This window comes from Nelumbo nucifera, chromosome 6 (genome assembly GCF_055504915.1).
Source record: "Nelumbo nucifera cultivar China Antique chromosome 6, China Antique-T2T, whole genome shotgun sequence".
NCBI lineage: Eukaryota > Viridiplantae > Streptophyta > Magnoliopsida > Proteales > Nelumbonaceae > Nelumbo > Nelumbo nucifera.
In genome coordinates this window covers 51620531-51637624 of record NC_142654.1, presented here as the reverse complement: position 1 = coordinate 51637624, position 17094 = coordinate 51620531, and the positions used below count along the sequence as shown (strand labels likewise).

The 17094-nt window shown below is 40.8% G+C and overlaps 1 protein-coding gene across 1 annotated transcript; it reads right to left on the bottom strand.

Moving 5' to 3' along the window:
* Positions 1-227: 227 nt before the first annotated feature.
* On the bottom strand, positions 228-12521 carry LOC104587713 (DnaJ/Hsp40 cysteine-rich domain superfamily protein). The gene is made up of 3 exons (XM_010245422.3): positions 12183-12521; positions 1231-1492; positions 228-466 (listed from the first exon to the last, which is right to left on the bottom strand). The coding sequence occupies exons 1-3, from the start codon at positions 12339-12341 to the stop codon at positions 399-401; spliced, it is 489 nt and encodes a 162-aa protein (XP_010243724.1). The 5' UTR covers positions 12342-12521; the 3' UTR covers positions 228-398.
* Positions 12522-17094: the final 4573 nt, after the last annotated feature.

Here is a 17094-nt window from a genome sequence, read left to right as displayed (position 1 = left end):
TGGGTCCCGATTAATTGACAATCCTCACGGGCTGAACTAATAGTTTAATTGGTAAAACCATGACCCGGTGAACTTTTCAGTACTACGTTGTCCAAGTCTGACGACAAAGATTTCTTCAAATTATAAATAGATTGAATTGAGATTGTCTTAATGAGATTGAATTTAAATTTGAAGTGGATACCTTTTGCAGCCCTAATGCAGAACCCAACTTCATATGCATTCCAATATAAAGCTATGAATCATCTAAATTGGATTGAAAATCAAATTCAAGTTTGGACAAACGATACCATTACCAGTTGCAGCCCAAATGAATAACCGCGACTTCAATGTATCCATCCTACATGCTATCCTTTTCAGAATTAAATAGCAAAACTAAGAAAAGAGGCAAACATTAAAACTCATTTCATTCCAAGGTGACCTCGGCCTCCACATTCTGAACACATAATGTTGCCACCGCCTCCACAACCTATATCACAATGAGTACAAAGAGCAACTATTAATGACCTGACCCAATCAATTATGTGTACATATGCACATGCATATACACGTACATAAATATAGTCATATATGTAAAAGAAATCGATCTTGGACTCTACCATGTATCAGTGGTAACAGGTGTTGGTGGTAATATGCAGGAGAAAAGAAAGAGATAAATTAGAAGGATAGTCATTTAACCATTTCAACTATGCTGCTGTTATGCACTTGATTAATTAGGTGCCCCAAAGGACCCTTATCAGTACTAGATTAAAAGAAAGAGACATAAATTGAAAAGGTAGTCATTAAATCATTTCACCTGTGCTGTGAAGCTGTTAATCAATGTTGTAAGACTTGGACCATTCACAAAACCGAAAAGGCTGCCAGTTACATATTTGAACAATATAGATAAAGAAACAAGAACAGACACAAATACCATGATGGATGAATGGTAGTGCGTTAATTTATGCAAGGGAGAGGTCACAGGTTTAAATCTCATCATTTCCATTTTATGGTTTGTAATAAATCAGAGAACCAAGCAGGCCATTGAAACAAGTCAGTTTTCAAAGGTTCTCATGGGTTTCTGGCAGGTCATCCTCTTTTTCAGAAATTTGAAAACCAGTGTTCCAGAAAACCAGAAACAGGTTCCCAGTTTTACAGTCCGACCATCTGGTCCAATCGAAGTCTTATAACATATCTGTCAATAATCTAACTAATAGAAGAAACAAATGACAGGAACCATATTAACAATGTTACCTAGACATCGAACTTTGACAATGATTCCTTGGCTTTCCAATATAGAGTCAACATATAAGCCCGACCCAGAGCAAGTTGTGCAAAGAACAACACCTTTGGCTTCACAATGATAGCAACGGGGACTGTCTCCAATTTTTCTTTCTGACAGAGGCAAACCAACTGGCTTTTCAATTATTTCCTCTGGTATAGTCTTATCATAGCAAAATAAAGATTCAAGACTGCTTCTTATTTTATGCACCTTTACTGCTGAACTTGACTTGGCCTGAAAACAAGTATGAAGTATTCCCTGTTAATTCCTTTTATCAATAAAAAAGGGTATAACAGTTTCTTAAGGCATCAGAAGAAGAGAGGAAGAGTTATGTGGACGGCAGTAATAGTAGCATTGGTATGGACTGTATGGGAAGAAAGAAATCAGAAAATCTTTAATGAGGAGCAAATCAAAGGAGGAACTGATTGAAGCCAATAACAGTAAAAACATCACATTGGGTAAAAACTTTAGACCTTTCTCAAGAATTTTCAACAAATGACATAATAAGATCCTGGACTGAAGTGGCACAGTCAGACCTGCAGAAAGTGTAAGAGTGGATTGGAAACCTCAAGCTACAAATAAGCTAAAGTTGAACGTTGTTGGTAGCTCATTGGATAATCCAGGAAGGGTATGGAATCTAATGATCTAAAGCAAATGTTGAGAAGTTTCATTGGAGCATGGTGAAGGAATGGAATCTAATGGCTGAGGTTGTAGTGGTATTGTTAATAGTGGGTTTGAGTGTTTCTTTGGTGGGCATGGGCTGTAATGGTTTTTATTTCTTTTCTTTTCTTTGGGCTGAATGGTCTGGGCCACAAGTCTTTCTTATGTATTTATATTACTATTGTTCCCTAGGTTCCATAACCATATTTCCTTAATAATTATCCACAATTTTCATAATAAAAGTACAAAGTTCATGTTAAAGTCTACAAAATCAACAAATTTATGAGAAGAAAAATAAAGAAAAGAAAATTTTAAAAATATAGGGGCTGAACCCCTATTTTTGTTATAGGAAAAGAAGAATTTTAAGTTCTTCCTTACTTATTGGTTCAGGTTTTGAAGTCTTTGAGGGTTCAATACAGCAATTAGCAATGTTTGTGTTGATTAAACCCTAACGAATAAGAAAATAATAAAAAGAAATTAGTATATAAACACACAAAATGAATATTTTAGTTTAATAATGTCTATTTTATAATTATGATCTCAAAAAATTAACAATACAAAAGCATTTTATAACACAGAATACAAAACTGCTTGGCGAGCCTCCAAGGGTGCTTTGTCGCCTAAGGAACTAGGTGTTGCCTTGACAACTATGCTTATTAGAATTTCATATAAATGATAATGTTAGGGCTAGTCAGATAGAACAATCTGCCGCTGAATTTCTAACTTCTCCTTTTCTTCATAAATACTTTTCTTTTCTTCTCTAAATCTGACTGTTTACATGGTATCAAATCAATCAATACTGTTATAGAATCTGATTGGACCTTTTCTTGCTTTTTTTTTAATTTTTCTCGAGTGTTTGTACTCCATTGCTATCTCGTGAAGATACCCTCTGGTCATGGTTTATTGTAGCAAGTTCTAGGGTTTTTCTTGGGAAAACTCCAAGGAGGTCCATAACTGGTTCTGTTATACCCAACTAAGGTAGACAAGTTGTAATAGTCCTCAGACTACTAAAGAGACCTGAGTTTTTTTCGGACTGGATTGTCAAGAAGGGACACTAAAGATTCTTGTGACCTTTCAAGTGGGAGTTTTCAAGGTTACATGAAGATTTTTCTGGTTGTTCTTTTCTTCACTCACTTGTTAGTTTGTGAAAGATTGAGATGTCTTCCAGGATTCCAGCACAAGTGAGGTCACGCCTAGAGATTCCAAATTAGCTAAAGGTATCTCTAACATAGAGAACCCTAATTTATCCAGCTACAGATCACCAATGTGAAGTTGGATGAGTACAATTCAGAGAATGGGCCATTTCAGCTAAGCTCATTATTTCTGGATGTGGGCTGCTAGGATAAATCAATGGGAAGATTAAAGAACCCAAGGAGGAACCAGAGTACAAGATTTGGTGCAGAGAAAACACAACTATTATGTCTTGGTTGCTTTCCTTTGTGAAACCCAAAATAGCTCAGACAGTTTAATACTATCCTACAACGTACAAGACGTGGAAAAATTGTCTAATATCTATAAGTTGACCCAAGACCTTGCAGCCTTAATTAAAAGGGACATGTCAATTTCAACTTATTTTGCTACTTTGGATGATCTCTAGAGGAGCTTGACCACCATGTAATCATAGATTGGGACTGCTGTACAGAGTCTACAGAAAAAGAGAAGCATGATAAATATGTTGAAGAAGGGACGGTTTTCAAGTTTCTTTCTGGCCTTGATCTTGTATAAAAGCACAAATTTTGGGGAGAAACAGGCTACCTAATTTGCAACTTTTGTACTACTAAAATAAGGAGGATAGAGATGAGGACTGATGTCCATATTCAGCCTAATGAGCAATCTGCTCTTGTTTTTGCTACCTCAAAAGGAGGAAAAGAGGTAGATAGGAAGAATCTGAAGAGTTCCACTAGAAACATACAAGGAAAACATGTTGGATTTTGCATCCCATTTTGAAACCAGCCACTTTAAGAAAGGAGAAGAAACCTCACAAGGATCCAGATGCTTTTGGACATGTAGCTAGTTCTAATTGAAGGGATGAGAGATCCATCATATGGATAGCCGAACCCTGCAGAAAGGTAGGGCGAAATTTCAAAAATTTCTTTCTCTCCCATGTGGTAATCATATTCCCTGTTTTAGAAAACTGCATTTTCAATGATCAGTCTTGAACCCTAAACCGAACCAGATCTGAAACCAAAAGGTATGAGAGGGATATACCTGATACAGAGTAGTAGTAACTCCCAATGAAGGTGTTCACGCCCAAGGAGATCTCCAAAGACTGCTCCCACTGAAGATGACACAGTGTAGGGTGGAGCAGAATCAGCAGGGTGGTCCTTCTGCAAGAACCTGATTCTTCACCAAAAATCCGATGGAGGGCGAGTGAGCACGACTTCAGATCAGTTTTTCTCCAAAAACTGATATCAAGAACACTTCTTGATCACTTCTACTGGTGGAAAACGAACTGGCAATGGCGGCAGCAATAGAGGAAGACAAGAGCAGAAGATGGCGTCAATCTGACTGGGGCTGTCTTCTCTCTTGAATCTATAATCAGCTTGAGTGAAGTAGGGTTCGCCCTCCTCCTCTATTTATAGTCTTAAAGAGAGCAGCTCCTAATCTCATTAGAGTTTCCTAATCCAAATATGTATTTGGATATGGACTCTCTTTAAGAGATAAGGATAAACCCTTATCTTATCTGCAAATTAAGATCAGCCCTCCTAATCTAATTAGGAGTTTCCTAATCCAAATCATTATTTGGATCTGGACTCTCTGAGTGGATAGGGATAACTCCCTATCCTATCTGCTAATCCAAATCCCAGAACCACCCCTCTTTAATTAATCTAATTAAATCAGTTCGATTTGGGCTTTAGGCCCATTAAGTCCATGTGCTCATTCAGCCTCCAAACTGCTGCCCAGTTGGGTATCCTTGTATGGCGTGGGACCCAAACATTGATCTACACATTAGCCACATGGGTTCAGCCTAGCCTCTGTTACAAGGCCTAGCCGAATTCACTGTAAAAGACAGTGAACCCCTGAGCCCATCACCATGGGCTCTTAATGGGCCCAACACTTACACTAAGTGGTCCCTGGGTCAAGCCACCTTATAAAAACCCAAGAACTGTGGGCAGATGCAAGATTAGCCCATCAGGCATTACCCTCAATGGTCTTACACTTAGCCTCTCAGCCCATAATGATCAAACACTGCCCGACAAGAGAGGACCTCTCCCTCGGCTGCAAGGAACAGTGCTGCACTCTCTACTCACATGGATCCCGAGAATTAAAACATTTTGCAAACATTTTAAAACCATAATATATATATGTATATCTCTATATAAATATATTTTGCAAAAACAAATTTCAACGATTGAAATCGGCTGCCGGCAGCTTTGGTTTCCATCAGAGAGAGTGCATCCCCGATCATTACCTTTGTCTGACAAAGGGACTGATCCTGTCACTATGATCACCCACTCAGATGAATTCTCGGACTGTCCCAACATACCCAGGTTTTGACCCCCTCTAAGGATCTCACTGATTGGCATATCAAAGACAGCCCAATCCAACACCTAGTGCAGTATCATAATAGAATCTTGGGGTCAGGTGCAACATTCTAGTTTTGCCCATCAATCTCCAAGGTCCAGGGCAATACTGGAATTTTGGTTCGGTTCAGGGTTTCAAGAAAGCCCACACTGCATGTACCTCAGGTCTCACCTTGGCAGCTGAGACAAGCCACCCCAACCAACTTGGCGGCACATCAGTGTCGACTTTGGCAAGATAAATCTCCCCAGATCTATCCAACGGCTATGAACATTCTAAACTAACACGAGTCTCATATGTGTTCAATTTAAGGGTATTACACAGAAATACACCACAATAACATGAATCAAATATGTACTTTATTCATTTACAATAAATGTCATAAGGTACATCATTCTGATTGGAGTTAAGGGCATACAATGTCTAACAGCTCCCACTTGCACTTAGGTCCAATCTGGTATAAGCCGGAGTTCCATACTTTCCACGTGTTTCTCAAACACTTTCTATGTCAGTGGCTTAGTCAATGGGTCTGCTACATTCTCCGCTGATGCTACCTTCTGAATCAGGGCGTCCCCTCTTCCAACTATCTCCCGCAGTAAATGGTACTTCCTCTCGATGTGCTTCGACTTTGAGTGGGCTCGTGGCTCCTTAGCCTAAGCAATAGCTCAGTGTTGTCACACAACAGTGGAATGGGTGATGTGCTAGATGGAACTACTCCCAATTCATGAATGAACTTCTTCATCCATACGGCTTCTTTAGCAACTTCACTTGCGGCAATGTATTCGGCTTCGGTTGTGGAATCCGCCATGGACCCCTGTTTGCTGCTTTTCCAGCAAATAGCACACGATCCTATCGTGAAAACATACCCAAATGTAGACTTTCTATCATCTGGATCTGACTGGAAATCGGCATCAGTATACCCCTGGATCTATAGTGAGCTACCATCGAATACCAGACAAAACTCTTTTGTCCTTCGAAGGTACTTAAGTATGTTTTTCACAACGGTCCAGTGCTCCTGCCTTGGGTTGGCCTGGAATCTGTTTACCACACTCACTGCCTGGGCAATGTCAAGACGAGTGCACAGCATGGCATACATGATGCTCCCCACGGCCGAGGCATAGGGAACGTCCTTCATGCCCTCAATCTCCTCGGGAGTCTTGGAAGACATGCCCTTGGAGAAAGTGACTCCATGCCTGAAAGGAACATTTCCTTTCTTGGAGTTCTCCATGCTATATCACTTGACTATTTTGTCAATATAAGCAGATTGGGATAATCCTATTATCATCTTCGATTTATCTCTATAGAGTCGAAGACCCAGTATATAGGAGGCTTCTCCAAGATCTTTCATGGATAATTGTTGCAAAAGCCACACTTTCACCGTAGTCAACATTCCTACATCATTCCTAATGAGTAGAATGTCGTAAACACAAGGCTCATCCGGGTTCTACTCAAAGTCAAACTTTTTGACAGTAGAGTCAAACCGGATGTTCCAACTCCTAGAATCTTGCTTAAGTCTATATATGGATCTATTTAATTTACATACCATATGTTCCTGACCCGCAGCTATGAAACCTTGCGGTTGTTGCATATAGATATTTTCAATAAGATCTCCATTTAGGAACACAGTTTTGACATCCATCTGCCAAATCTCGTGGTCATGGTATGCTGCTACAGCTAGCAGGATCCTAATGGATTTAAGCATGGCCACCGGCGAAAAGGTTTCCTCATAATCGATGCCCTCTTTCTGAGTGTACCCTTTTGCCACAAGACGAGCCTTGTAGGTCTCAACCTTACAATCGGGGCCCTTCTTCCTCTTATAGATCCATTTGCAACCAATTACTTTTACCCTAGGGGCGGATCTACTAGAATCCAGACTCCAATGGTCTCCATTGAGTCAATCTCAGCTCTCATGGCATCTACCCACTTCAAAGAATCTATGTCCAACATAGCTTCCATATAAGTCACGGGATCCTCCTCACTGGTCGTAGTTTCTACCCACTTCAAAGAATCTATGTCCAACATAACTTCCGTATAAGTCACGGGATCCTCATCACTGGAAACCCGGGTAGATCTTCTAGGTTGGCCATTACCTGGAACTTGTGGGACATCTCCCACTGACCCTGAGCTCTCCTCATCAATAACAACTTCCTGATGATGATTGTTCAGGATGTAATCATCCTCCAAGAAATGGGCATTCCGGCTACAGAGCACCTTCTGTTCTCCCGAGTCATAAAATAGGTAACCGACAGAGCCCTTGGGGTAGCCTACGAATAGGCAACGGCTGGTCTTGGATTCCAATTTGTCCGCACTCGTTCTTTTAACATGTGCCGGACAACCCCAAATCTTCAAGTGTCTCACATTTGGCATCTTTCCGGTCCAAAGCTCATAGGGAGTCTTCGGAATCGATTTGGTTGGAACCCGGTTTAGCACGTATATCGCAATCTCCAATGCAAAACCCCAAAAAGATGTGGGTAACTCTGAGTGCACGAGAAATAACCGGACCATATCCAATAAGGTCCTATTCCTCCTCTCTGAAACACCGTTTAGCTGTGGTGTAGCAGGAGGAGCTAACTGCGATACTATCCCGTTGACCTTCAAGTAGTCCCTGAATTCGTCAGAGAGATACTCGCCAGCTCGATCCGATCAAAGGGTCTTAATTTCTCTCCCTAACTGCTTCTCAACCTCTTGTCTAAACTCTTTGAACTTTTCAAATGATTCAGACTTATGTCTCATTAGGTAAACGTAACCATACCGAGAATAATCATCGGTGAATGTAATAAAATAAACGTGCTGATTACAAGTCCTAACACTCATGGGACCACATACATCAGTATATATAAGGTCAAGCGTGCCTATACCTCAGGTCTCACCCTGGCAGCTGAGACAAGCCACCCCAACCAACTTGGCGGCACATCAGTGTCAACCTTAACAGGATAAATCTCCCCAGATCTATCCAACGGCTGTGAACATTCTAAACTAACACGTGTCTCATATCTGTCCAGTTTAAGGGTATTATAAAGAAACACTCCACAATAACATGAATCAAATAAATGTCATAAGATACATCATAAGAAACACACCAGTTTAAGGGTATTCATTTACAATAAATGTCATAAGATACATCATTCTGATTGGAGCTAAGGGCATACACTGTCTAACACTAATGTGGTGGAAAAAGTGCACCTCCATTAGTGCTCCTCATTTGGGACAGATCACTACTCCCACTAGCAGTTTCCCTGGCTTCACAACTAAAGAGTAGCCATCCTAAATCAGGCTATGCCTTGACTGAAACTCCTTTTCCACTTCCTCATTCACAAAGTATTGCTTCTGCCCTTAGTGTCCATCTTGCTCTTGGACCATTGACTTTAGAGCTTTTAAAAACATGGCTAGTTTATTTTCTTTATTCACGTCTTTTTTTTTTTTTTGATAAATGAGAGATTTTATTCACATGACATCCAACAGTTACAAGGTTGGAATTTGAAATATTAGCTGGTCATACTTTGTTTACTGTGGCTTACAATATAGAATTTAGTCACTGATAAGAAAAATAAGATATCATTTAAGTAGGTGCTAGGTAGATCATACACAAGCAGCTGATCTTAGGGTCCCAAAGGCTGAATCCTTGTGGGGAAGTTAATAGACAAGACACATAATAGTTACAATGTTGAAATTTGAAATATTCTTGATGAACAGTTGCAATTTGGAACTCTAGCTGGTTATTTTTTGTTTACTGTGGGTGGCATTACATAATTCAAATACTAATAAGAAAAATGCGTCATTTAAGTGGGTTAGGTAGTTCCCCTATTTGTAGTTAATCATGAGTACGGACTGCATTTATATGTTTATATAAGAATTCAAGATTTCTTCTGCATCTTTTCTTCCTGATAAATATTCTCTTGAAGATTTATACATTAGCTGGTTATACCCTTTTTTATTTTTATTTCTTTATCAGCAGAAATAATTTATTTATTAGAATTAATTAAGGAAGTAGTTAATACAATTTGATGACAGGAATGTCATCCCCAAAGCTTTCAGGCCACAGTTACATAGAAGCCCAACAACAGTTAATAGGTCATCCCAACAGCACAAAGTGCATCAGATTACAACTTTGCCCAAAACAAACTAGGTCTGCCTACTCCTTTCTTTGCCAAAATATCTGTGAACCCATTTGCAGTCCTTATACAGCTAAAACTAAAACTATAATTAAACCTCCTTGCTAGGATATCAATTTCCCTGAAAACATGTCTGTATTTCCAAGGAGCTGAATTGAAATTCTTGGACCAAGAAATGACTAACTGAGAATCTCCTTCAACTTCCAATTCCCTTACTCCGAGCTGTACTGCAAGCCTCAATCCTTGTAAGAGAGAGAGGATTTCAGCCTGGACTGAAACTCCAAAATCAATTGGTCCTGAAAGGTCTAAAGTTTTTACCCAATGTGCTGTTCTTACTGTTATGGCTTCAATCAGTTCCTCCTTTGAAAAGATATCATGCACCCACACATAAAAGAAAGCACCAACTACCCTCAAACTTATACCCAACTCACCCCATCAACATCTCAACAAGAGAAAAAAAAAAAAAAGAAAGAAAGAAAGAAACACACCCCTAAAACTCAAAGAAAGGACATAGCAATACCCACCAGAGAAACACTCAAACCCACTACTAACAAGCATGTTCATATCAAGATTGGAGCTTTTTGTTTGGATGTGTTTCATAATAAAATTAATACTGTGGATCTTTTACAAAAGAAAAAGGTCTAATTGGTGTTTATCCCCAAATTGATGCATTTTTTTGGAAAAATGCCGATGAGGTGTGTCACCATTTACTAATTTCCTGTTTTTTTTTTTTTTGTTACTCACAGTTGGGAGTGATTTCTCTCATTATTTGGGTGCAACCGTGCAAATAGAATCCTCCAATGGGCACAACTAGCTTATTTTGCTCAGCGACTCTCATGTGGCCAAAGAAAGGAGGAAGAATCATGTGGAGATGCACTAGAGCAACAATCTATACATTTTGGGTGGAAAGAAACACAAGAATCTTTGAAGAGAATAAAAGGAGCAAGAGGGTCTTTATTGAATGTATTAAGATTAGGGTGATACACTAAACCAAATCTGTAGATATTTTCTCTTCTAACTTAACTAATGATAGCATAAGAAAGTTGGGGGAAGTGGCAGCCACCTCCTCTAAAAAGACAGTGGTTCAAATGTGTTGGGCGCCACCTAAAGAAGGATTCATTAAGTTTTTTCTTAAAAGAAAATTTTATTAGAAGGAAAGAAGAAAATACATATAGGTGAAAACAAATGATGCACCCACACATAAAAGAAAGCACCAACTACCCTCAAACTTATACCCAACTAATCCCATCAACATCTCAACGAGAAAAAAACAAGAAAGAAAGAAACACACCCCTAAAACTCAAAGAAAGGACATAACAACACCCACCAAAGAAACACTCAAACCCACTATTAACAATACCACTACAACCTCAGCCATTAGATTCCATACCCTCACCACACTCCAATGAAACTTCTCAACATTTGCTTTAAAACTCTACTACTACATACTCTCAACCGGATAGACTTTGTTCCTCAAGTACCCCCTCCTTGCATTCTTCACCTTCTTGCTAGGCCCAACACCATAATGTCCTTTTAATCTTGCGAAGACGTGAACCATTTGCTGAGACTTTTTACTCATGAATATTCTAACAATATTAGGAATTATTTTAGCATTTTCTTCACCCTTTGTATGGTATGTTTTGCCAATATAATGAGTCTGTTCCTCTGTTGTGCATCTTTTCTGCTATTGTCCCTTTACGAATGCTGTTTTGTTTTCTAGCCCTTGGAATCTAGTTTTTCCTGCAGATAGGTGCAATAATTTCACTGATTTCCTGTTGGTTGTGTTAAATTCAAACCTGTTAAAAACTGTGATAAACAAAATGCTCTCTTGTTTGGCTATTTCTTATTATTTCATTTGGAAGGAAAGAAACAATCATGTTTTTATAAGTACCCATCGATCAATTAGGTCGGTTCTGACCTGTACTCAGAGTATCAAAAAACAAAGAGTATTTATTATGGAAACCTGCAAGTTGTGAATCAGAATTCGAATGTAACGTTTTTTACAAAATCCTGGGGATTGTGCTACTCCTGTGATTCAGTCTGCTTTTCTTATTCAATGTGATAGAGGATGGATGGAAGTGGTAAGAGACACTTTGGTTTCTGTGTAGTATGATTATAGTAAACAATTTCTTTTGGCTGCAGAAGGTCCGTTGGCCTAAAATCTGAACTCGGAGATATCCTGAAAGCTATGGCTTTTGCTAATGAAAAGGGTTGGAGTTCTCTTTATATAGTTTCAGATGCTAAAGCTGTTTTGCAGAAGATCCAAAATCAATTTCTAGATTTTTCTTGGAAATCTAATGGCACTGTGGACCAAATAGTTTCTCTTTCTAAACATTTTAATTAAATTAACCGTATCTATAGGTCTAGGAAGTTTATTCTAGCGGCTCATTGTTGGTTCAGAAAGCAAATTTTTTAAATGATGTTTGCATATGGTGGAATGATCCGCCTGACTGGTTAGCTCCTTTTGTGCATAATTTTGTTCTGATCAACGAAGGGTTTGTTTATCCAAAAAATAATCCCAAATTTTCGAAGGACTTAAAAAAGAAACATTTTTTATGGTAAAGAAGAGTAACGAAAGACGAGTTAAAAAGGAAAAAACAAAAAAAAAAAAGAGAGAAAGAAAGGCGAACCAGATTCGCACTGTTGCAAGGAATCGAGCCGTCGTGGGAGATGGCACTGAGCTTTCTGATGGATTCTCTTCCTTTGAACGAAAACCTTGAATTCTTAACGACAAAAGAACCGAATGAGGGAATCGGCTCCATTGAAGAAATCCTGAACGTAGCCTCCATTCTGAAGATTGATAACGTGTTCTAATTGCTCTGATTATAGTTTCTGTAACCGGCAAAACAAGGGTGAAAAATGAAAATTCATTCCGAAGAGATTTGAATGTATCGCCAGCCGCTCTCTTTCTCTTGTCTGTCCCTTTCCACCCCACACGCCCATCATTTGACGACCGGATGAAGCCCGTAGTGTTCGTGAAAGGCAAACCTCAGATGACACGTTAGTTAACTTCGGGTCAACTTGCTTTTCACACACTCTGTCTCCGTAATCTTACACCTGTTAACGGGCCGGGCCGGGTTCGAGCCGGGCTTTTTCTTTTTATAAATAGAAAATGACCAGGTCCGAGACCAAAACCAAATGATCGATTAGATAATTAATTTATACTATATTAATAATATATTATATATTCTACAATCTTATCTATTGATGGTGGACATGTAGACGTTGTCAACAACACAACGTCTCACTCAGCAAGACAATTCGCCAACTCGACACGTGGCAGCCAGCATCAGCACAGCCGAGTTAGGGCGAGCTCAATCCATAGCGTCCAACATAGAAGAGCAGCTCGCCAAAGTGATATGTGAAAGTCAGCATCAGGTACGCACCTGAGCTGGAGTGAGTTCGCCCGAAACCGTCCTGTTCGAACACCATTATCGTGACTACAGGAATAGTTCACCGAACCGTACGCCGCAGGACTCGCGGGCAACATGTAACCGCCGCACAGATCTAGCAATCAATTAACCAGTACACCCCAGAATTTAAGAAACAACTCTATACAAGGCTTAGAGACATTACCCAACAACACCTGAACCTCAAGTAGCTATAAAAAGACCCCAAGACCACTCCAAAAGGTAGGCACACATAAGATTTCACTTTCTCCCAATTTCTTTGATAGAACCACTCACTGACTTAAGCATCAAAGTGTCCTCCTGGGTAAAATTTACCCAGGCACTCTAACCTCTCTTTTGTTTCTACAGATCTCAGCTCGGATCCTCAACTCGGCTCACTGTAGATTGAACCCGGTCCGAACCACCTCATCAGACATGAGGGAGTGAACAAACCCTATACTTCATCCATTGGTGGACATATTTTGTGCCTCATCACCATATATATATATAGTGAACATAGAAGAATAAAGCTACATCCTCTAGTTTTTTATCGTTCTTCAGTGAACACATATCATGTATGTTTTAGATTATGCTTTCTATTTTTTTGGAGTGTTAAATCCTATTTTTTGAAAGTAAACTCTATATCATTCTTTAGTTTTTTATCATTCTGTATTGTGTTCATAGAAAGTAAACTCTGTGACAACGTTGGAGATATCCTATTTCAATGTTGTCAGTACGTTGGAAATAAAGTTTCGAAGAGATTTACAGATTAGTAGTGAGAATGCAGGAGATAAGTTTTAGGTTAGTAATTTTTTCTTTGTTTTCCATTTTTCATCTTGTAGTAAGTTGTGGAGATAAGTTTCATTTTTCTTTGTTTTTCGTTTTTCTTCTGAAATGCATCGTTTTTCCATTTTAGGTTGGTTTTTCTTTGTTTTTCGTTTTTCTTCTTCCTTGGATTCTGAAATGCGACTTCGGTAACTCTTCTCCATTTCAGGTTGGTTTTCAGGCGCACTTTCCACCAAGAAACACTTCATTCAAGTCGGTTCTGGCCTTTGAAAGCTTAAAGAAATAGCAACAATAAACAAGTATGATTAAACTTCTTTCAAGTCGGTTCAATCATTTCCTATTGTAAATGACACTCAAACCAACTCATTAAAATGTCAAAAATCTGTAAAAAAACGAAAAAATGGTAAAAAAATAAGCGGGCCATTGTAGGACCCGTTTTAGCGTGCATGTGAAGAAGACGATCTAATCAGGTCATCTTCCTTCGAATTACGGTGCGGGTTCAAATATCCGTGTAGTACACAGGTAAAGCATTCCATGTATTACACGGGTAGAGCAATCCGTGTATTATACGGATAGAGCCCGACCTACCAAGGTGACACATAGCCAACTTCTAGAAGTTAGCTAGATGTCTCCAACCTCTATTGGATCATGCCGCACATCCGCGAGCCTTATCCTCATCCCGCCCGAATCGGATGGACTCAATAAGCCTTATAAGCTCACATGAAGTCCACCTCCTTGAGCAGAACAGATTCCTAGTACCATGGATCAGGGATCTCGGAGGTATTTCATAAAGCATACAACAACTCATCTATATAAGGGCATCAACCCCAACGACACAAGGTACACACGATTTATTGCTCACTAGCCTACTTGCGTTCAAACTTTTAGCTCGCACACTAGTTCACTAACTTAAGCATTGGAGTGCCCACGTCGGGTAAGCCACCCCGGGTCCTCTGAGTATTCTTCTTCTTGCAATTCGACCGGCCAACTAAGCGAACTGACATCCAAGCTGCCCTCCAGCTAAGAGCTTCTAGATCGCGCCATCAATTGGCGTCGTCTATGGGAAACACAACATAAAAGCTAAATCCCTACCTCTTACTTTCTACAAAATTTCAATGGCATCCTCAAGCACTGGAAAGAACGTCGAGATGACCATCACCGAGGGGCAAGATCTACATGCAGTCAACACAGAAGCCTCCTTTGTGACCATTGGACTGATCACGGTCTCACTCTTCCAGGAGTGTCAACACCACAGAACCCTGCATTCCCACTCCAACAAGTCAACACACCCCTGTCTCATGTGAGCGCCGCTCTCCCAGTGGTAGAGCCCTCTGTGGTTCCTACTGGGATAGAAGCACGACAATTCCATGAGCTCGTGTAGAGTGTTCGAATCATGCATTTGCATCTGCAATCTTGGGAGCAAAGATTTGGAGCATGCATGCCACTGCCTCCCCAGCAATATCAGTACCAGCATCAGTTCCCGCCTCTCCAACAGAACCATAACTAGTAGAATAGACATCGTCACCTCCTCGAAGGCTGACACCACCTCGGGTCCCAACCCCACCTCAGGGCTCGACTCCACCTTAGGGTCCAACACCAATTCGGCGTCCATCGCCACCCAGGCACCTTGCAGTTGACTCGTGGAACCAGCCTCAACGTAACCGACAGAGCGATCAGCAGCAACAATCATAGAATGAACAACACCGTCATGAGCAGCATGACCAGTAGCATCGTCGGCAAGACGATAGACAGCCTAGCAACCAGAAGCTCAGAGTGAGGGGTGAGGATCTAGCCCAAGACCCATCCTATCACCTCAGTGACCAGAACCTAGCCCTCATTCACAAGAATGTCGGCCACAGGGACCAGCCCCTAGTACGTGACCATGTTAGAGACCAGGAGAATACTAGGGCCGAGGCTCCAGCCAACACAGAAGTGAATAGCACAAACAAAGGTGACTAAGAAGCGACGCTGCCAACGCGCACGCCGCACCTCAAGTAAAAGTAGTGCTGCCTTGACAGCAAAAGTAGAGAAAAGAAGGGAAGAAGTGAGCTCGGTTGCTGCACAACCAGCTTCAATTGCATTGAGCCGGCCTTCCCCCCTAGCACTTGAAATCCTCTCGGCCCCATGGCAAAGAACTTCAAGACGCCTACCCTGGAAACTTATGATGGAAACATTGACCCGAATGACCATGTCGACAGTTTCCAGTCCTTGATGTTGCTCGCTGGGGCAGATGAAGCTAGCCTCTATATGGCCTTTTCCACGACTTTTAGAGAAACAACAAGATGGTGGTACCGAAATCTACCCCCAATCTCGATCAAAAGTTGGAAGCAGTTTGTGGACCTTTTTACAACACACTTTGTTACAAATAAGAAGTTCCTGAAGTCTGTGACTAGCCTTATGAATGTGGTCCAATGGGAGAACGAGTCCTTAAGGAACTATATTAAAAGGTTCAACTCGAAAAGATTATAGGTACCCAACCTTGACTGCGTCGTGCAGCTCACTATAGCCCATAAAGGAGTCCGCCACCTAGATTTTCGCTGACAGCTCAAGTTGAGCCACCTACTTCCATGGAGGCATTCCTCACTGAGGCAGACAAGTTCATCAAGGCGGAAGAGGCTCTTGGGTTCCGGTTAGAGCTGCACCAGGCCGGGAAAAGGAAGAGGCAAGTAGCAACAAGCATCAACGTTAAAAAAGCAAGTCGGCAAAGAGAAGCAGGTCACCGCGTAGCAGGTGAAGCAGGTCGCCACTAAAAAGCCAGTCACCACCTTGGGGTTCTAGATCAGGTCGGTGATCTACGACCCCCCAGTCTAAAGAACAAACTACACCACCTTGAATGCAAAGCAAGACGATATTTTGATGTCCATCAAAGAAGCCAGCTATGTTAAGTGGTCACCCAGGATGAGAGGAGATCTAGCAAATTATAACTCGAACCGGTACTGCCACTTCCACCGAGATATTGGACACGACACTGAAAGTTGCCATAACCTGAAAGACAAGATCGAGGAGATGATCCACCGTGGCTATCTCAAGAAGTTCATCAAGTATGAAGACATAGACAACCGACCTACCGAGCTATGAAAAGATGTACCAAAGTAGAGTAGGTGGAATGACCGCGACCAGCCACCTCAGAGTCCGCTGGTAGAAGAGAGACTGGTCTGCGAGGTAATCAATATGATTACCGATGGGTCAATCATAGCTGGTTGCAGCACAAATAGCGGGCAAGACAGCTATCTAGGAGTTAGAGCATGAGGACGAGAACCCGTCGAAGTGCCCTTGGGTGGAGGAAGTGATTTACTTCATCGAGGACGATGCTCACGGGATCCAGTATTCGCACGATGATGTGTTCGTAGTCAAGATGGTCATCAAC

What these genes read in the sequence shown, in the direction of transcription:
- LOC104587713 (XM_010245422.3), bottom strand. Translation starts at nt 12,341, where the DNA reads ATGGAGGCTACGTTCAGGATTTCTTCAATGGAGCCGATTCCCTCATTC. An exon ending in CTTGCAACAGTGCGAATCTG is followed by an intron (nt 1,493 to 12,182) that starts GTTCGCCTTTCT and finishes ACTTGTTTTCAG; the next exon opens with GCCAAGTCAAGTTCAGCAGT. An exon ending in TGTCAAAGTTCGATGTCTAG is followed by an intron (nt 467 to 1,230) that starts GTAACATTGTTA and finishes ATTGTGATATAG; the next exon opens with GTTGTGGAGGCGGTGGCAAC.